The sequence below is a fragment of the Silurus aristotelis genome (genome assembly GCF_946808225.1).
Source record: "Silurus aristotelis genome assembly, chromosome: 4".
Lineage (NCBI taxonomy): Eukaryota > Metazoa > Chordata > Actinopteri > Siluriformes > Siluridae > Silurus > Silurus aristotelis.
In genome coordinates, this window is record NC_139577.1 from 21,722,487 (window position 1) to 21,744,352 (window position 21,866).

Here is a 21,866-nt window from a genome sequence, read left to right on the forward strand (position 1 = left end):
CCCTGTATTTCCCCGCCTCCTGTCACAGAGCCAACCAGAGGCCCTTTTCCCTAAATTAACTCCTCACGCGCCACACTGGCTGAATTGTTGAACGATATACATGAGTTTTTAGCCCAAAGAAATCCATTGATTTAGTAGTTGGATTTTATTTCTCTTGTATTTGCTCACACACTCATATGACAAAAGTTTATGGACACGAAACTGTAGCTGGAACACTTACATGGGTTTTCTGAGCATCCCACTCTGAATGGACTCTTTTGAACTTCTAATAATCTCAACTCTTTTTCAGAGCTTTTAAAGTGCACATGTAGGGATTCATTTATTCAGCACCGATTGTAGTGAAGTCAGGCATTGTAGTCAGGTGAAAAGGTCTTGAGCAGAGTCAGCGTTCCAGTTAATCCACGAGGTGTTGAGTTAAGATCAGGGCTTCGTGCAGGACACTACATTTGTTGGCCTTCATACATGGTTTAATGGATCTCATTTTGTGGTAGAAGGAGTAATTGTGATGCATGTACAGGTCTGGGACTTTAGTTCCAGACAAGTTGTAATGCTACGGCATAGAAAGACATCATATACAGTTGTATGCTTGTAAACTTGGTAGCAACAGTTTGGAGAACCACACCTGGGTGTGATGGTCAGGTGTCTACAAATGTTTGTTAATACAGAGTAATAGTAGATCTCCTGACTATATACAGATGTTTTATGTTGAGTGAGATGATAGGTGAACAGACATGACAAGTTCACAATTCCTAGATTTTACTCTTTAAGAATGTCTGACACAAATAGTTTATCACTTCATTGTCATTAAACAAATGATCCAATTTCATACAACTTTTTCCAGACTTGAATGCTTAGCATTGACTTTGACTTTCACAGGGTCTGAGAACAACATTCTTTGAAACACAGCCACCAATAAATGACATTAAAACAATTTTATTACTTTTATTTGTAATGTACAATAAACCAAAAAACATTTCAGTTAAAATTTTACAACTTATCAGTAGGTGTCAAACATTGTCTGATGAAATACATAATGAATTGAAAATCCATCAACCGTCTGTGTAGAGCTGATTATCAAAAAGAGCTTAGTTTCAAAAACAACAGAGAACCAAGATTAATATAGTGATACTCTTAAATCCCCAAACTGACACTAAACAGGCCTTTCTACAGGCATTGCACTGATGACACTATGACACTTCTTCCATTTACCCAAAAAGAAGAGAGAGAAAAAAAAAAAAAAAAAAAAAAAATTCAGCACCTTCAGGTTCCTACTCCACACCCACACAACAACTTGCCACTCGTGGGCATGTAGTAATGGACAAAATTTTAATTCATAGATAGAAAGAGCATTTTTTATTATAAACAGCTTCCTGGGGCTAGATTCAGTCAGCTTTGTTGGTACAATTCTGTCTTCTTTTATTCAATAATTTTGACTTTCAAGATTATCACTCCTGACGATCCAACATTCACAGTGAGCCTCTAAAGTGCAGATGCTGAACAATAAAAAGACACCAATTCCACATACAACCAGCCCATACAGAGGAGATTTATTTATTTATAATAAATAAATACTTGTGTATTTAAAGCAGTGGTTCTCAGACCAGTTCTCATGGCCACCAGAACAGTCCACACATGTTCTTTTTTTTTATTTTGCTCGTGTGAGGAACAGAATCACAATCTGGGTGCTCTGACATGGCCTGAGGCCTGGATAAAGAACAATGTTTTAAAAGTGTATGGATACAATTTGCTTGTGTATGGTGGCATTTTTCCAGTAAAAAAAAAAGCCATCATTATATGTGCACGTCATTATGTTGCTACTGCACTATAAAACATGAATTTGATAGATTACTATCATGAAAACCCATAAGTGGCAACAGAAATCCATGCAGGTGAAGAATATCATAGTATGAATTAAACTTATAAACGTAATTTTGCAAACAGGGTTTCATACTTAGTCCAGCTCCAGTCTTGCTCCTGTATTAAACAGAATCAGAAACACAAACACAGAGACAAATTACAGATAACGTTTTTCAGAGCCACGCCAGCAATAATTAAACAATCTAATTATTAATAATTAATGACTATGATCATTGTTAAAGCAGTTGACAATATTCCACCTGTATACAAATTCTAATATTCACAGGTTTCATAGCACAACAATTGCCTAAGATTTTATTATGGTTTTATTATTCGTTCTGCACCTTGCATAAAACAACATAACTCTCTCATAATAGCGGGGGGGCAGTAGTCTGTTTTCAACATCCAAACAAGGAAAACGGAAGAGCTACAACTGTACGATTTTAAAGCAAGCAGCGTTTCTGCCAGCCGCGTGCGTTACTAACGGATTTGTGTAGGTTTTTTTCAAATTATGTCTGCTAAGTTGCAAAGACAAGAGCATGCCGTGTTTTCTTCTGTGTGCTCATTCGCTAAGCTAATTAGCCAATCGGATTCTCGTTCTCGCCGACGAGCTCCGCCGCTGATTCAACATGCAGAATCAGCCGAGACAGGGCCTTTACCGGATTTTAGGTTCTTAAATATTCGTTTTTAATCTAGACTAGTATATTTCATTGGTTAAATATGATGCTGCTTTTGGAGTGAGAGAGAGAATAATAGAGAGAATGAGAATAACATTTAGAAAATGTAATAAAAAAGAACTTTTTGGAATTGTATTGTTATTAAGCTTTCAAACAGCTGTAATTTAGGCTACATGTAGGCACAGGTACAAAAACCTGGTAACCAGTGCACTGATTGGAGAGGCTTGTGTTGTGATATAAATATTTAATTTAAGCAATTTTCTGTATCACGTCTTTTTACGATTTGGATTTTATGGCATGCAGAGGGGGAAAAAAAAGAATCATATGTTGGCCATCAGCTGCGGCCATCAATAATGTATATGTATTGATTTGTTTTATTTATTTATAATTATCATCAAATCAAATGATTTAATAACCGTGACAGGACCCATAACTTTTATTTGACTATAATACAGTTTGGTTTAATGCTAATTTACTTTCACCCAAGTATCAAGTATGATTATTTAGCCTTCATTTGGGTACCTCTATCTTAGACAATGTGATGAGACTTATAATGTGACTTGTATTGTTACTACATTTCCATCATTAAAAAGAAAACATGTAAGGGTTGCCAAGTATAGCTGCAGGTCAAACAATATATTGCAAATAGCTACTGATTTATTAATGGTTGAATATATTGTTGCGTCCATTATTGTTAGGTGCACCATCACCAGATTTTCATTACATATACCACTGTTAATTTTTTATTGTGCATTCACATTTGCTCACTGTTTGGACTAACACTAATAACTACTTAAATATACATCTTGGATGACAAAACAAAGTAAAGAGTTTGAACTCACCACTATACTCTCTGCTTTCTCCTCAGATGTCTCCTGCAGCAGGCTTGTAAGCTGGTTTAAGTACTTTTGATTCTCCTCCAGTAGATAGTTGACCGTTTCACTGAAAAACATAATTATTAAAGTTAATTATAGAGTAAAACTCACAGCTGGTTCTATGTGAACTGAACGTGTGCAGTGAGGAATTACGTGTCAGGTGGTGAAGGCAGAGACACGGGCAGGCACGGAGAGCAGGACTGCTGAGCATTCTGATACCAGGCCGAGACACAAGGGGATACATCTGCACTGTGGCTACGAGTGGTATTCTGTGCCTGCAGGAATACACACATTTACAGTTTACTTATCTCTGCACCATTATGAAGCAGCTGAACATGTGAAATTGGTTCAAGTGCAATACTCACACATGCAATTTTTAGTAAATGCCAGAACTCCCTCTGTCGTTTCATCTGCATCTGCATAACAATGCCATCCGCCTCCTTAATGTTCTCCAGAGTCTTTTCAATCTTCGGGAACAATTCAATAATCTTCTGCTTGCTCTGCAGAATTTTACTGTTAAGGAAATCATAAAATGACACATAAGATTTAATTGAATATGAATACATTTAGTTGTAAATACAATATGTTTTTAGACACTTCACCATTACACCCATAAGTCTTTGGGGTCTTCTCCAAACGGTTGAACTACGAATTCTTTTAAATTATGGTCTAAACATGTTTTGTCATGACAATGCTCTTCTGCATAAATCTTTTCAGAAGGAATTTCAGTTGCCTGCAAAGGGATGTGACCTCAACCTCAAAGAGCACATACAAAAATCTGGAGAACAGGCTTCCATAAATAGTGGAAGTTCCAGCAAAATCTGCAATGGGATACCTAAAAGGTATTGAGGTGATTTTTAGTTGTCCACAAACTTTTGTCATTTAATGTGCATCAGTGTCAAAGGTTTCATACTAACACATCTTAGTGAATATACTTTTTAATTCAGTTAGAAGCATTTAGATGTTTAGGTAATAGTCAAAGCACAATGCACTTTTGCATTATGTTCAGGTTATTCCTCTGGTGTTTGGTATCTGGTATATGATTTCCCTTTTGACTAAAGCACAGGCTTTTCTTTATATGTTTGCAATTCTTATCCATGCACTCAGAGCTTGACCATTCTGAGCTCAGTGGTTAGTGCCCTGATTACAGAACATGTTAGTCATATAGAAAACATGTGCATTGGTTTCAGGCAAAATGTCAAAATAAATCTACAAAAGATCAAATTTGTGACATCTTTCATACCTCAATATGAAATTCTTTTTTGTTCCCTGAAGATGTTTTTCCATATTGTGCAAAACAAGTAATCCCATTGCAAATATTTTATATCTGCATATATCATTGTAATGTACATACTTTTGAACTACCATTTGAAACAGGTAGAGTTTATCATGGCTCCAGCAAGAACAAAAAAAAACCATGTTCTGTATTTGCTCTGTTGCATGTGTTGCCATTCTGATGTAATCTTTTCCTTTCACTTTAAAATGGCACTGATGTTGGTATGCAGATAAACATTTAAAAAGATAAATAACAAAAATGAATGCAACATTGCAATGCCCCTTACAGCTTTTTAGTAAACCTTTTACTTCTTGTATGTTTTTATTTCCAAATAAAGAATGTCTTTAATTTTTTACCTAAGATGTGCATAGAGATCCTTCAATACTTTGTCTTGATTCTGTACTGTCTGGACAATTACTTTGACCATCTCAGAACTGTCACTGTAGCCATGCTGAGAGTCATTCACTGCAGAGAACAAGAATATAAACGTTAAAGTGCACATAAAATAAAAAAGGTACCAGTAGTGTTCATATTTTGTATATATTGTAAGACTAATAAGAAATAGGAAAATATATTCTGAGTAATTTAGTATTTGTTCAATGCATCCTGCCATCTATAAACAAAAGTCAGATATCAATTAAGAGCTGGTTAGCATCACACATGGCTCATTTGTAGAGTTTTGAGTTAGATCCCAAAAGTTATTCCCTTTATAAATTATCCCTCTGTTAAAAGATGGTGGACCTGTTTATAGAGCTGTATATACATTTACTGTTTTTCTCCAGCTGGATGTGTGGTACCTGGAATACATCTGGCTAAAGTAAAAATCAGTGTTTCAAAATGCTCCCTCCCTGATTTCTTGTTTTGAAAGTAAAATCATCATACATATTCATAAGCACCTATAATACATGACAATTATCTAACAGATTACTAAGCATTTTACTTCACTCAAAAGCCTTACCAAATGTCTAACATCACAATTTTATATCGTGTAGTTTTTCAATAGACACATTTTATTCAAAGTGGTCATAAAAATACTTACTTTTACATTTAGCTTTCAGCTGTTTGTAAAGTTCAATGGCTTTCTCCTCACTAGAAAGAAAGAAAGAAAATGTTATGGAAAAGAAAAAAAGACAAATTTGTAACAAAAAATAATAATAATAATTAAAGATTTACAGCTGCTCCATGACATCTCCTTGGCGCCGAGCATAAGGACTTCTCTGAAGCTCCACAATCTCAGAGTGCAAGGCCATAATCTCTTCATCTAGATGAGCAATCTCTGCAACCTTAAAAAAAAACAAAAAAAAAACACAACCTTTAGTCATGATCTGTCATTGTAACAGTTTTAAAAATCAAATCTACGTTGTAAATATACCTGTCCAAATGCAGCAGCTTTTTCTTCATTGTCCTGCCATGCCTTTAGCATTTTTTCAGAAGCTAGAAAGAATACAGAAAGGTTTCAAATCATGCTTTATTTACTGTATTTTGTATACAGTGCACCCAAGTAGAAATGCAAACAAAAACAAATATATACAATCATAAAAATATCCAGGTAAAATAATTATTGTAGCCTCTCAATTAAAATATCAAGGACTTACATATTCCATACTGCATCTGATCACTGTACTTCTCCAGATCATACTGGATACTACTTTTAAAGAAATCAAGCTTGGCTTTTAACTGCTGTGAACATGAAAACATCAGAGTCTTGTATCTAGTGAGGTTGGTGTTGTAGCGAAGAAGGCTCAACCTATAAAAATGTACATAGGAACAGGAAAAGAAAATAAATAGTCAAGCCTGAGATTATAAAACCTTAGCATGTGGATATGGAACATGTTAAACTATACTTGTCATACATGGCAGCTCTTTGGCCCTGGAAAAGGCGGCTGTAGTCCTCCCTGAGGCCACAAATGTAGCTCACTGCCTCACCCCAAACCTTCTTAAGGGAATTCAAGGGAAGCTGGGTCTTGGTCTCACGTACTGAAAATGAAAAAAAAAAAAAACCCCAAAAAAAACAATGGTCATATTGACAAAAATGTATACAATAAAAAACTCATGTTAAAGCAGAGACATGTGAAAACAAAAATTTTTGCCCTTGTATTTTTTATTTTATTTCATAAAGCATTTTAATCTGAATTAATAACAACCACTGAGAGTAAAAGTAATAATTAAATCTTAATACTACAAAATCGCAAATATCCAAATTTCTTGGTATACCCACCGATGAAGTTCACACTCTCTGGAAGAGGCCTGGCAGTAAATGGTCCATTGTACTTGGTGAGGCTCTTATCAAACAGATACACTATGTAGCTGTCCCATCCTCTCTGATACCAAAAGGTGAAAGAGCAATGAATCAGATGAGACTCAAGCTAAATCGAAAAGACAAAAAAGAAAACCAAGAACACTCTTACGACTCCATCCAGAACGCATTGTGCCGCAGGCTTTCTGGGGTCCAGCATGACTCCTGTTTCCTGCAGAAGCTCTTGATTCCCTTGATCAATTTTTGTCACATTCTCAATGCTCTGCTGTAGCGAGTGAAGGGTCTCCTCAGTGCCCAGACGGAAAGAATGAACCGCGGTTGTAGTCATATTCAAGATGTGCACGACCTAAAAACAAACATATATTAGCCAAAGAGTGCCATCTGCTGGCAACATTAACTAATTACTCAAAAGAGCACAAGTATTGTGATGAACCAACCTTCATATTCAGTATTTGCTCAAGTTGTGCAAAGCATTGTGGTTGTTTATTATCAGAATTTATCACTCCTCCCCTCTGAACTGGATCCCACTTTAGCATCAACTGTAACAAACACTCCAAAGGCTCCAACAGCGTGCTAATTGTAAAAAAAAAAAAAGAAAAAAAAAATCATTAGCATTACCCATTTTGACTTTTAAGATTACAGACATCCAGATGAAAGATGTTTCACACTTTAGGTCAAACATTAGGTTAGCTATACTTTACCTGCTGAGATTATTAGGGTAAGGAAGGTGAGTTGAAAACCGGACTTCTCCATTCATATCCTCTATCGCCATGATGTCCTTTGGGCCTTTGTTACGTACTTTGCTTGTCCTGGAGCAAAATAACAATGAGGGTGACTACAAATGCACAAAAGGTGTTAGTGTAAGCTTTTAGAAAATTTAGTTTTTAATGCTTTTTCACTTTCCAATTCAATCAATGACCAGGTTTTTTTATTTAATATATAATTATTACACCAATTGGGAATGGTGTGTTTCAAACAGTAACTGGGAAGTAAATTAACAGTGAACTGAACTTACAATTTAACTGGTTCTACAATACTGAAGCTTACTGTACTCATAATAAATTACATGAAACCATTTCTAAATCATAACACAATTATCCTTCATGCACCATTTGTGTATACTTGTACAGATATATTTACAGCTAGATAGAACATACTCTAAAAAGCTATATTGAGTAATCACATGTAGCTTGGTAATATTAGAAATAGGGATGTAGATACAATGAGCTGTTGTGTCATCTGTTCTTACACACACACACACGCACACACTTCTCAGTAAAGATCATATATCTCAAAGGATGTGGTTACTGATCATCTTGTTGATGAGGTGATTATCTGTTTTAACACATACTGGTATGTTGGTAAATTAAACATTTTTTTTTACTGCAACCCAGACAAAATCTCTGGCTTTGAGGATGTACCACTCGCAAACTCAATTTAAAGCACCTGTACACCTGCTCATTTATGCAGTTATCTGATCAGACAGTCATGTTACATCACAATGCATAGAATTATACAGAGACAGGTTAATGTTCAAATCAAAGATATGAATGATGATATTGATCGTTACATGGACTCTAATACCAGATGGGCTAGTTTGAGTATTTCATGCTCAGTAAGTCTTTTCAGGGTCATTTACAACCCCTGACATGTTGGAATATTGGTATATCATACAGTGGATTTAAAATAAAATCCCTGCACTGTTCATTTACGTTTTGGAGCACCTGAAAATATTTAAAATTTTTGTTATGCAGCTTTAAAATAACTATAGAGCAAAAGGCAGTGAACAACTGTTTACATAACATCCTGGCAACATGAGCAATATCAGTATCCCAGACACAACATAAGTAACAAGACTAAATTACAGAAGAAAGGAGTTTTTAGATTCTTAAATTCTCCCACGATCCAGTTTAACAGTCATGTGAAATTGCCACATACCATTGCACAGGTTGCAGGTTATGTAAAAATGGACGAAAACCGCAACTACATTCGAAGATCATTGTGCCAAAGCTCCAGTAGTCCACAGTGACTGTGTAGGGTTTGCTCTCAAATAACTCAGGGGCCTGAAACAAATCAGATGAAACCAGTTACTGGATTGTGTTTAAACAACTGCTTAATTTAATAGTGATTAATGGTTCTGTACTTTATCGCTAGTCAGTATTTTATAAGACAACAAAAAATAGTATGAAATTGAACTAGCATTGCTTCAGATAACCCTATTGATTAAAAGGTGTAGGACGCTGCATTAAGGACTCATTATGTGGGCTAGTTAAAGAAAAAAGGAAGAGACTGTCACATGTACACTTTTTAAAACTTTAAATGGAAATTATTTCTTCACATATCACAGCTTGTTAAAAAGCTGTCAGAGGCGCGATCATGATACAGATGAAGCAGATATGTTCTACCACAAAGATTATCTCCTTCAGATTTCATTAACCTAAAAAAATAAATAATAATAATAATAATATTAAGCAACATGAAAAAAATTTATTTTGAAATTCTGGTTTAAAAAAAATGCTACTCTAAGCTTTGAGTGGATGAATATTTTAACACATTTTGTAGCATTGCAGTTTACACACAGTGCAGTTTACCCCAAAGGCTGCAAAAACTACACAATTTAGTGGAAATTTGTTCTGGCCTGCCTCTGGATAGTGTTCTCTTCGATTCGGGGTCACTCTGTGCAGCTGGGGACGGTTTCTCATCAATGCCCTGGGGTTCCATTGAAAATTACTGAGTAAGAACAGGAGCTTTGAGGATTTGGATTTGGACTGTAGTTAATGTCAACAGTCTGCTACACTGACTCAGGACTGCAGTTTGCTTCTGATCACCATAACTGCACCCCGCAACATCATTTATCTGTAATAAATGGACATTGGGTGCAACCCAGATTCTTTTTATCACCACATTATCTGTGTAAAGCTGCTTTGAGACAATGTTCATTGTTAAAAGTGCTATACTGATAAAAATTAATTGAATGAATTGAATTCATTTAATTTGTGAAGGACAAATGCTTTCAGATATACTACCATTTATTCCTGTGATGTAAAATAAGCTAGACATTGTGACAATGTGCTATTAGTAATATTATTATTCATCTTTTACTACATTTGCTTCACGTTTTAAAAACTAATAATGGAAAAAGTTCTAACATGATATTCTACTAAACTAACTCAAAGATATGTTTTGAATAGAGAACTCTCAGCCCTTCTGTAAGTTACTATAGATAAGGACATCATCTAAATGCTGTAAAAGTAAGTGTAAATGTAAGGGGCCTGTAACAGGACTAAAAACCAAACAAACAAGTTCTATAGAGCAAAAAGCAGAATTGTGTACATCAGACATTACTGATACACCAAATGTATAAATATGTTGCTTGTTTTATTTCAGAACCATGTTTTGGGGGCATTCATGTTCATAAATTACCCTTAGGGACTTACAAGATACTGCAGAGTACCCACAAACGAAGTGCAAAGGCTCCCTTGATCCAAATCTTTTGCATAGCCCAGGTCTATTATCTTGTGGACCAGCTAAAAACAAAAATACCCAGAGTCAGAACATTTTCATATATGTTCATATATACAAACAAATAAACAAACAAGCAGATAGATACCTTTCCATTGATTTCCTGAAGTACAATATTCTCTGGCTTTAAGTCTCTGTGGATAATTTTGTTTGCATGAAGATATTGAATTCCTGAACCTGTTAATACAAAAAATGACATTAGCTCCACATAAATTAATATGATACACGGCAAATCATGAAAAATGTTGTCTCAAATGGGAATACATTACCGACGTCATTGAGTAAGGATAGCACCTCGCTTTCTTTTAGTCCACAGCAATTCTCAGGTTTGCTTAATAACTACAATAAAAAAAGAAATTAGATAACAGAAAAATCAAAAAGAGACCTTTTTTTCAAAACTGATTATAATAACCTGAATAAGATGATTAAGGCAAAATAAACTAATGGATCAGGGCACCTTACGAAGGTCTCCCCTGGAACAGTACTCCATGGCTAAAAGGGGCAAGTCATTCAAGGCAATGTGTTTCATCTCTTCAGGTACATCCCTTGCAGTCACCACATTTAGGTGGTTCAACCTGCCAAGAGAAATTCAGTGCTGAATATGTTTCAAAAACTAAGCAGCAGTTCCATTTTATATATATATATATATATATATATATATATATATACACACACACACACACACACACACACACATATATATATATATATATATATATATATATATATATATATATAAATATATATATATATATATATATATATATATATATATATATATAAATATATATATATATATATATATATATATATATACACACACACATACTTTTTCATTATCTGGATCTCTCGACTCCATCGATCTTTGTTCCTCGCATTGAGTTCGAGCCGACAGAGTTTTACAGCAATTTTCTCTGATGATTCCTGTATAAAATACCAATACACAATTTGCTTACTGCATTGGCCTTAATTACATGTTTACACACAGAAAATATATATACAAAAGGCTCTGTTTATTTAAAAAAATACATTTCAGGGTGTATAGATTCAATACAAAATATCAGTACCAGGGGCTTAGATCAGAAAGGATTAGAAATGTTCTAATCCAAAACCTTGATATGTTTTATGAATATTATTTTTGCTGTTGACAGAAACAACACACATCTTTCATCCGAAAAAGAAAAACGCTTTACGTGTGTGCCTCTGATATTTTTCTGAAATACAAAATAATCTGGCACAAATTAGTGTCTGCACAGCACTAAACAGTATCAAATCAAAAACAGAAAAACAAAGTCACACACTAATCGAATTAGACCCGGTTGAGTTCAATGTTGAAAGGAAAGAAAGGGCAAATAAATCAGATCTAAATGACACACCTGATGCTGATACAAATAGACATGACCAAATCCACCGGTTCCCAATCTCTCTTTCATTAACCAAGATCCACAGATTTGAGTCTGTTTGAAAGGAGGTTTCTCCATCTATTCACAGCAGAAAGAAATCATCTCTCATGGATTTGAGAAAGCACACATTTCATACAATTGCCTCTGAAAACTGAAAATGCTGGTTTTAATTACATGTTTACTAACATGTTACCAGCAACTGAGTCGTTATTACACACAGCTATCACCAAACATTCTCCTTATAATATATTAGACTTAATGTCAATGCTAGCTGGTCAAAGCCAGCTAACATGATCTTACCCTTGCTAAGCTAGAGTCTGTGTTGCTAGCTAGATGAAAGCAGCCGAATGTACCGTCGAAATTTAAAGAACTTAACAATTGAAGGTGTTGCTTGATAGAAAATAACTACGATATCCATTTCATTTTGATTATACAGCAAGTCATTTGAAGTGTAAGTTTAAACAGAAAAAAACAAATAGCTGAATTAGAAAGCTCTACGTAAACAACTTAATGTTACGCCCCGCAGCCAGACAATTAGCAAAGATGCTAAAGACAACTAACCACCTAGCTAGCGATGTCTACTTCCCATGACACCATTTGTCAAACAAAAGCCCTTCACGATAAAGATTAGTCCCAAACTAAGTATAAATCAATGCGAGAATAAAAGAAAACTCTACTGCACACTGTTTATAACAACACCGCAGAAAAGCTACCTAGCTAACGTTAATACCCGAGTCGAAAAGCGAAACAAGTGTAATGCGCATGCGTCGCGTTACCTTGTGTAGCTGATCTGGAGCCAGTTTTCCTTTTCAAAAATAAAGTCTTTTGTCGCTGCTGAAGAGAAGCTGGACTGATTTCGGATCAGATGAGCGTCGCGACTAGATAACGATAACGGGTTTGTGTGACGTGTGCTGGTCAGTGTACAAGCAGGATTTTGCGTTACAAGAGTGCGTCAGAATCTGGGTCTTTCCTAAACCACGTCTGTTTGAACACATTACTGTAAGTTAATTGTGCACTAAACACCTTACTTACCTAAACTTACCTTTATTTAGAAATAAAGTTTGCACTGTTATGTGTAAAATTATGAAATTCTATTACATTTAATTCAGTTTAATTTTATTTGTATTTTAAACAATGGACTTTACACAAGTAAATAGACAGGAAATAGACATCTCAGCATCATAATTTAGCCCATATTAGTTTATCTCCAATAAGGAAACCAGTGGGGACAGTGGCAAGGATAAACTCTCTGTGGTGATATGAGGAGGAAACCATGATCAAGATCAGGCTCAGAAGAGGAACCAATTCTAATCTGGTTGACACTGAATGTCTATTCATTATTAATCCATTTTAGGATGTTATTGTGGAACCATCCTTAACACCAGTAAGATAAATTCACTTCTCTAGCTTTTGTTCTATGTTCACTGACACAATTTCCCCTTCAACCAATCTTACCAAATGAATAGCATTAACAAGAAAAGGAAATTCCAAATAAAAATGTAAAACACTTCCATTGAAACGATTACTATGCATAAATGACAACAGATAACGAGTAAATGAATGAAACATGTTTCTCATTATAGCAGAATAATAATAATAATAATAATAATAATAATCAGTTGTCTGTGGGTTGGTTTAACCAGTTACAATGTGTTTAAAGCTGTTAAAGTTTCCAGGGGATGTTCATACCTGAAATCATACATTGATTAATGTTCCATCAAGGGTCGCCACAGCGGATCATCCGTATTTATACTACTCGGTCCTGCCCCCTATCAAACCAACTAGCTGCATGTGTTCCTTCACCACATCTATGAATCTCCATTTTGGCCTTCCTCTTTTCCTCCTTCCTGGTGTCTCCATCCTCAGCATTCTCCTACCGATATACCCTATTGCCCTCTTCTCAAATGTCCAAACCATCTCAATCGGGCCTCCCTCACTTTGCCCCTAAAACGTCCTACATGTGCAGTCCCTCTAATAAACTTGTTTCTAATCCTGTCCATCCTCGTCACTCCCAATGAAAACCTTAACATCTTCAGCTCTGCTACCTCCAGCTCCGCCTCCTGTCTTTTAGTCAATGCCACTGTCTCTAAACCATACAACATCGCAGGTCTCAACACAGTCCTATAAACTTTCCCATTCACTCTTGCAGATACCCTACTATCAAAAAGCACTTCTGCCACTCTTCTCAACTCACTCCACCCTGCCCGAACTCTTTTCTTCACTTCTCTAACACACTCTCCATTATTATGCTGCATCCTCTACTTTCTGTTGGCTCAGTTTCTTCTCTTTTTGCTTTTGAAAGAGTGCTTTATTTCCTGTTTGAGAGTTTGAAAGCAGTGAGTGGAGACCATTTCCACCAGAACTACGAACACACACTATAGAACCACATTAAAGTACGCAATTTTTCTGCTATGGTGAGCATCCAGCTCATTCAGTATGTGAAGTGTGACATGTTTAGTCAGTCTTTCTCCGTTGCTAGCGATAATTTTATCTGTGAGAAGTGTAAGTTAGTTTGCTCTTTGACAAAGAAGATCTTAGCATTAAAGGAGTGCATCCAGAGGTAGTGAGAGCAAGAGCAGTCCAGGTTCGGTAGGGGAAAGTCTGGATGCCCTAGGTGGAGTTAGCATTCCACCAACTCCGGTATTAAAGCCCTCGCAGCGGAGCGAGTGGGTGACGTCTTGGCGGCATACTCGCTAAGCCAAAGCTAATGCTAAGGCTCTCCACGGGAGCACCATTCTTCTCCGCTTTACGTGTCCAACAGGTTTGCTCTCCTCAGTGAAGCACCCGCTGAGAAACCTGAAAGAGCTCTGGTAGGAGACTCTATTCTGAGGCACATGAAATAAGCTAGACCTTTAGAGGCACCAGCAGCACAGGTCATGTGTATAGCGAGAGCCAGGGCGCCGGACATAGCAGGTCAGCTTAGGTTTTTAGGAAAGCACAGGTTCTCTAAGATAGTTTTTTTTTACACATGAGCTAATAATATATGCCTTCGACAGCCAGAGGTTACTAAGAGTAATATTATAGAGGTGTGTAAATTAGTGAAGGCAATGTCCGAAGTAGTTACATGCTCTGGCCCCACCCCAATGTGACGTGGCGATGTAGCCTACAGCAGGTTATGGTCGCTAAACTGCTTGATGTCCCAGTGGTGCTCCAAAAACAATGTGGGCTTCATAAATATTTGGAGCAGTTTTGAAGGCAAGGCTGGCCTGTTAGGGCGGGACAGTATCCATCCCACTCGGGAAGGTGCTGCTCTCATTTCTTGTAGTATAGGTCATAGTCTCAGAACAGCACTAGTAAACAAGTGAGTGTCCAGAGCCAAGGCCAGGGAGCAGACAGACAGGCTAAACCGATTGTCTGCTAGCTGCACTGAGTCATCACTCAGGATCCACCAAATTGAGACTGTGTCTATCCCCCGACAATTTAGGAATTCTCAGAAAGTCTGTTTATGTAACCTGATTAACATTAAATTAAATAGGACTGAATGCACAGCCAGCACCTCTGATCTAAATATAGGATTGTTGAATATTAGATCTCTCACGTCAAAAAGCGCTTATTATAAACGAAATTATTACCAACCAAGAGTTTAAAGTAATGTGTTTGATAGAAACGTGGATTAAACCAAATGAATATGTAGCATTAAATGAAGCGAGTTCTCTTGGGTATAGTTCCATACACCAGCCCTGTCTAAATGGCAGAATAGGTGGAGTCGCAGCTATTTATAATAATTAAGCGCCACACAAAAGACTAAACACAAATGTAAAACATTTGAAGTTGTTTACAAGAACATCAAATATTTAGTGTCCAAAAGTAGGTCTAGTCAGTCAATTCTATTAATTTTTATTTATAGACCCCCAGGGCCCTACTCTGATTTTCTCAAAGAATTTGAAGATTTCATCACAAATTTAGCTACCGTACTTCTTTAGACAAAGCATTAATAGTTGGTGACTTTAATATTCATTTTGATAATCAGGAAGACTCCTTAAGATCAGCAGTTGTGTCCATTCTAGATTCAGTTGGAATTAATCAGAATGTTATAGGACCCACTTATAGCGGCGGACACACTCTTGATTTGTTATTAACATTTGAATTCAAAATAAAAGATTTAATCATAATTCCACAGTTTGAAGCTATTTCAGACCATTACCTTATCTCTTTCAAAATCTGCTTAGTCATTGGATTAGTACCTCACCAAGTTACCGTGTAAAGCGTACATATACATCAGCTGCAGCAGCAAGTTTGATCAATAATCTTCCGGAAATGACGATATTAATTAGATCTCCGTCTGACCCCGTAGAGCTTGACTGTGCCACTGAATACCTAGAATCAATGTGCTAGCACAGTGGTATATTGATCATATGCGCACCTTAAAACAGACCACTCGGAAATTAGAATGCAAATGGGGTCAAACAAAGTTTTACAGTATTTCAAATAATAGAAGGAGAGCCTCCTAAATTATAGAAAATCTTTTAGTGCTGCTAGATCAGCATATTTCTCCACCCTCATAGAAAATAACAAGCATAATGCTAGATTTTTATTCAGCATGGTAGCAAAAGTAACAGGAAATAAAAGCACTGCACTAACATGCACACCATTAATAGGTAGTAATGATTTCATGAACGTTTTTAATAATAAAGTTGAAAACATCAGGCAAGAAATTCAGATGATTAATATAAATACAAACTATTTTACAAATAACCCTGTAGACAGCAGTGTAATTATAAGAGACAATCATTTAAAAAGTTTTATTCTTATTCAAGAGAATGACTTAATTCAATTTATTTCCTCATCAAAATCATCAACCTCACATCCACTTAGGAATCACATTTATAAAATGTCAGGATTTAGGCCTCATCATAGCACAGAGACAACGCTATTTAAGGTGGCAAATTACCTGTTATTGGCCTCTGTTTAGGATTTTGTATCTTTACTTGTTTTGCTAAACCTTAGTTCAGCTTTTGACACCATTGATCATACTATACTGCTTGCTAGACGTTGTCGGAATAAAGGGAACAGCTCTTTCCTGGCTTAGGTCTTATTTGACCGATCGCTATCAGTTTGTTGATGTAAATGGTGAGTTGTCCACACTCTCTGAGGTAAAGTTCGGTGTTCCGCAAGGATCTGTCTTAGGCTCACTGCTTTTATCTTTATATATATGCCGCCTCTGGGTGAAATTATACATAAACATAGTATTCGCTTCCATTGCTATGCTGATGATACACAGCTGTATATTTCAGCAAAGCCAGATGAGAGAGATCAGCTTAACAATGTTGAGGAGTGCGTAAAGGACAATAGACAGTGGATGCTTGATAACTTCCTTCTGCTCAACTCAGATAAGACAGAAGTTACTAGGACCATATGTAGCTAGAAGTAAATTTTCCGATTACGTAGCATCTCTGGATGGTGTTTCTATCTCAATGTGTACAGCATTCAAAAACCTTGGTGGGATTATTGACCCTAGTCTTTCCTTTGAGGCTCACGTGAATAATATTACCAGGATCACCTTCTTTCACCTTAGAAATATTGCTAAAATTAGAAATATGATGTCGTTACAGGATGCAGAAAAAACTAGTTCATGCTTTTGTTACATCTAGATTAGACTACTGTAATGCTTTACTGTCTGGGTGTTCAAGTAAGTGCATAAATAAGCTTCAGTTACTTCAGAATGCAGCAGCGAGTCCTCACTAGATCTAGAAAATATGACCACATCACCCCTGTTTTAATTAGTCTACACTGGCTCCCAATTAAATCTCGCATTGATTATAAAATACTACTACTGATGTATAAAGCACTTAACAGTCTCGCGCCACAGTATCTGAGTGAACTTCTGTACCAATATGATCCTCCATGCCTACTTAGATCCAAAGGTGCAGGCTATTTGTTGGTACAGCAAATAATGAAGACTACAGCAGAAACATGCTCCTGAGGTTCCAGCGACCACTGTTCCTACCCCTCTTCCCTCCATGGATCTTCCCACTTCGTCCAGGCCTGCCTCTGGATAGCGTTCTCTTTGTTTGGAGGCCACTCGCCTTGGGTGGTTCCATGAAATTCCGGAGTAAGAACGGGAGCTTTGAGGATCGGTTTGGACTGTAGTTAATGTCAACAGTCTACCTCCACCTATCTAGGCTCTTCTAAACCTGTTCCCTACTCTCACCAAAAATCACAATATCATCTGCAAACATCATAGTCCACGAAGACACCTGTCTGACCTCGTCCGTCAACCTGTCCATCATCACTGCAAACAGAAAAGGGCTTAGAGCCGATCCTTGATGCAATCCAACCTCCACCTTAAACTAGTCTGTCGTTCCTACTGCACAATTCATTGCTGTCACACTGTCCTACATGTCCTGCACCATTCTTACATACTTTTCTGACACACCTGACTTCCTCATACAATACCACAACTCCTCTCTCGGCGCGCTGTCCATTTCCTGCTTTAGCATCTCCACATCATCCAACCTTCTCTCTCTCTAATTTTCCTCATTCATCAGCTGCTCAGAATACTATCTCCATCTTCTCAACACCCTCTTCTTACTAGTCAACACATTTCCATCTCCATCATTTATTGCTCTAACATGCAGCATATCCTTCCCCGCTTGGTCCCTCTGCCTGCCAATCGGTATAAATCCTTTTCTCTTTCCTTAGTGTCCAACTTCTCATACAGCTCCTCATATGCCTTTTCTTAGGCTTTTCCCACATCCTTCTTCACCTGCTGCCGCATCTCCTTGTACTTGTGCCCACTTTTCTTATCACTCTGCTTATCCCAATCGTGCTTTGCCAACCTCTTTCTTCTTATGCTTTCCTGCACCTCTTCACCACCACCGGGCCCCTGTCTGACCGCTTCCCTGAGTCTTACACTACAGTCTTCCTCCTTTAGTTTCCACCATCTTATTCTTCTTTCAGTCCTTACACTTTTCTCATCACTCTGCTTATCCCAATTGTGCTTTGCCAACCTCTTTCTTCTTATGCTTTCCTGCACTTTCTCATTCCACCACCACCACGTATCTTTGTCTTCCTTTATATTTCCAGATGTCACACCAAGTACCTTCCTAGCTGTCTCCCTTATTACTTCTGCAGTAGTTGCCCAATCATCACCTCTTCACCACCACCGGGCCCCTGTCTGACCGCTTCCCTGAGTATTTCACTACAGTCTTCCTCCTTTAGTTTCCACCATCTTATTCTTCTTTCAGTCCTTACACTTCTCCTCTTCTTCTTCATCTCCAAATCCATCCTACAGACCACCATCTGATGCTGTCTAGCTACACTGTCCCCTTCTCCTCCTTCGGCCAACAGTAGCCCAATTTCCACTGGTACCCTGTTGGCTAACAATTCCTGTGGCGGTAGTTGATAACCCGGGCCTCGAACGATCCGGTATGAAATTTTGATTTGTGATCCGCATATTTGATTTGGCACATTTATGCTGGATGCTCTTCCTAACGCAACCCTCCCTATTTATCCGGGTTTGGGACCAGCACGAAGAGTGCTCTGGCTTGTGCAACCCTAATGGCTGGGTGCCCATCAGAAAAAAAATACTAATAGTAATTTTGCTGACAGAAGCATAATCGTGTTATCCTTGGCAACTATCAACACAGTTCTGTTGATCTTCACCACAAACAGAATCTGATGAGTCTGTGGTGAGAAACGTACATGCAAACATTCTCAACATTTAAAACGAGTACTTTTGATTGCACAGCAAAGCACTTTACCCACCTCTAGCCGAGCAGAAAGACACGGTTTCGAGCTATTTATTTTTTGACCACACTGTGGGAAAATGGCACACTGTGGAATGTCTGGAATTATGAAATAAATTAACAAATAAATAAATAATTACATTACCTTTTTACTCCAAACTGTTACTACAAAGCTGGAGGCATTCAATTGTATAGAACGTCTTTAGATGTGTTATAATAAAATTTAGCATTCACTTGAACTTAAAAACCCAAACCTGTTCCAGCATGGCAATGCCCCTATGCAGTTCTTCTCTATGAAGATATGGTTTACATGCTTTGGAGAGGAAGATCTTGAGTGGCCTGCTATAGAGCTCTGATCTCATCCCCACTGAACACCTTTGGGATGAATTGGAACGCGGACTGCACCCCAGGCCTCCTCACCTACATCAGCCTTTCGTAATACTCTTGTGGCTGATGAACACAAATATCTATAAGTACACTCCAAAATCTAGTGGAACAGCATCCCCAAAGAGTGGAGGACATTATAAGAGCAAATTGGGATTAAATGTGGATAAATTTCATACTTCAAAATTTCATACTTATGACCAGGTGACCCAATACTTTTGGCAATATAGTGTATATGCTGTGTGTGTGTTTGTGCGTGTGAAATATATTTACACCTAAATATACCATAATTTCCAGACTATAAGGCGCACCCACTGAATTTTACAAAGATTTTTTAATTTGAACATAAATACGCCACACCTGTCTATAAGCCGCAGGTGTCTACATTGAAATTAATGAACTTTACACAGGCTTTAAACGAAAGACAGTGTCTGTTACACGGCTTGTATCCAAACAGTAGCCTACCAAGAAACTCATTGTTCACTGTCTTCCTCCTTCCTTTAACAACAATTTCTATCAAAAGTTTATCTTTTGGCATCGTCATGCGTTTAAAAATCACCATCGGTAAAGCTTTTCTCCCGATGCCGTGCAGCTCAGAACACAGGTGAAGTGCTTTTTTCATGCCCGTTTTTTTTCAGCGTGACGAATGATTCCCATTTCCTGTTGACAGTCCGAGTGAGCGGCAGTTCAAACGTCAGAGGAACCTCATCCATATTTATGATGTGTTGCAGCCCAATTCAGTGGGAGCGCATCTGATTTAATATAAAGAGCTCAACGAACCAGTTCGGCAATTTCATTGGTCTAATGTTATGAGGCTCAGTTTTTTGGTTTGAAGCTTGTGAAACCGGGAAAAACCCAGGAAAAATCCATAAATTAGCCGCTTCATTGTTTAAGCCTCGAGGTTCAAAGCTTTGGAAAAAAGTAGCGGCTTATAGTCCGGAAAATACGGTACCCATCATTTTTACAACATTTTACTCTCTGTTTATTCATTTATACATTTGACCAAGCAGTACACAATTTGTTCACTATTTTTACTACTTCCTTTTTAGTCATAATAATTTTTTCTAAGAAGATTAATTTCTTCTTTTCTTTTTAATATGGTGGTTTTTCTTTAGAAAACCTCAACCAAAGATTGAATAAAAGAGGTGGTACAACTGAGTGACATCATCAAATAACTATTAATCACAGTTGTAATATTTTAAGTGAGCTCTGTAGAAGAATCATTACAAACATAAAAAAATCTGGGGATTATTCTTATAACTTAATGTTATTGATATTAACACCTCATGATGCTCCTTTTAAATATGCAAGATCATTTTGAAGCTTAGTTCAGTCTTTACTTATCTTAACATGAACCCACTACATCTGATATGGTGTACAGGATGTGTGGTCAGACAGGATGATGACAGATTGCTTCACTGAACAAGGTGTTTGCTAAAAATGATTAAAACGAATAGACTCAAAGCATGGCATAAATACTAAATTAATAGCATTAGCAAGCAAAGGAAATTACAAATAAAAACTTGAAACACATCCACTTAAATGATTGCTATGCAGAAGTGACACCATATAACTTAATGAATGAATCCTGTTTCTCATTATAGCAGCAAGTAGGCAATAAAATGTGATCACACAAAATGAATCAGTTGTGTGTTGGTTGGTTAAACCAGCTACAATGTGTTTGGAGCTTTTGTAAATTCTACCAGTAGATGCTATTGATCCAATGGATGACTAAAACTCAAAGTTAAAAAATATTTTAAATTAACCTCCTTCTATGCACTAGAATAAAGTGCATAATTTCACACTTACAAGCTCCTTGAGCATTTACAGTGGACACATACAATTATAGTATGACAAGAAACACAAGAAGGAATTTGAAATGTGCCACTGTTTGTTTTTATGTTTATAGAAAATGGTTGTTTCACAT

General features: G+C 37.0%; 1 protein-coding gene across 2 annotated transcripts; it reads right to left on the bottom strand.

The window, feature by feature from the left end:
- Nucleotides 1–917: 917 nt before the first annotated feature.
- chuk (component of inhibitor of nuclear factor kappa B kinase complex) lies at nt 918–12,749 on the bottom strand. 2 transcript variants are annotated; one of them, XM_083538195.1, is made up of 22 exons: nt 12,644–12,749; nt 11,841–11,945; nt 11,294–11,388; nt 10,922–11,039; nt 10,734–10,803; nt 10,553–10,641; nt 10,380–10,469; nt 8,881–9,005; nt 7,644–7,751; nt 7,380–7,515; nt 7,094–7,288; nt 6,904–7,006; nt 6,539–6,662; nt 6,281–6,432; nt 6,058–6,119; nt 5,859–5,968; nt 5,725–5,774; nt 5,042–5,150; nt 3,775–3,922; nt 3,563–3,684; nt 3,377–3,476; nt 918–1,974 (listed from the first exon to the last, which is right to left on the bottom strand). In XM_083538195.1, exons 2-22 carry the CDS (start codon nt 11,943–11,945, stop codon nt 1,918–1,920), a joined length of 2,268 nt encoding a protein of 755 aa, XP_083394321.1. In that variant the 5' UTR covers nt 12,644–12,749; the 3' UTR covers nt 918–1,917. The 2 variants fall into 2 exon arrangements, with proteins under 2 accessions (XP_083394321.1, XP_083394320.1); XM_083538194.1 differs by lacking the exon at nt 12,644–12,749 and adding an exon at nt 12,168–12,627.
- Nucleotides 12,750–21,866: the final 9,117 nt, after the last annotated feature.

Coding starts and splice junctions, on each gene's coding strand:
- chuk (XM_083538195.1), bottom strand. CDS start 11,945: ATGGAGAAACCTCCTTTCAAACAGACTCAAATCTGTGGATCTTGGTTA. Junction 10,642..10,733: donor ATCCTTACTCAATGACGTCG/GTAATGTATTCC, acceptor TTGTATTAACAG/GTTCAGGAATTCAATATCTT. Junction 3,685..3,774: donor ATTTACTAAAAATTGCATGT/GTGAGTATTGCA, acceptor GTATTCCTGCAG/GCACAGAATACCACTCGTAG.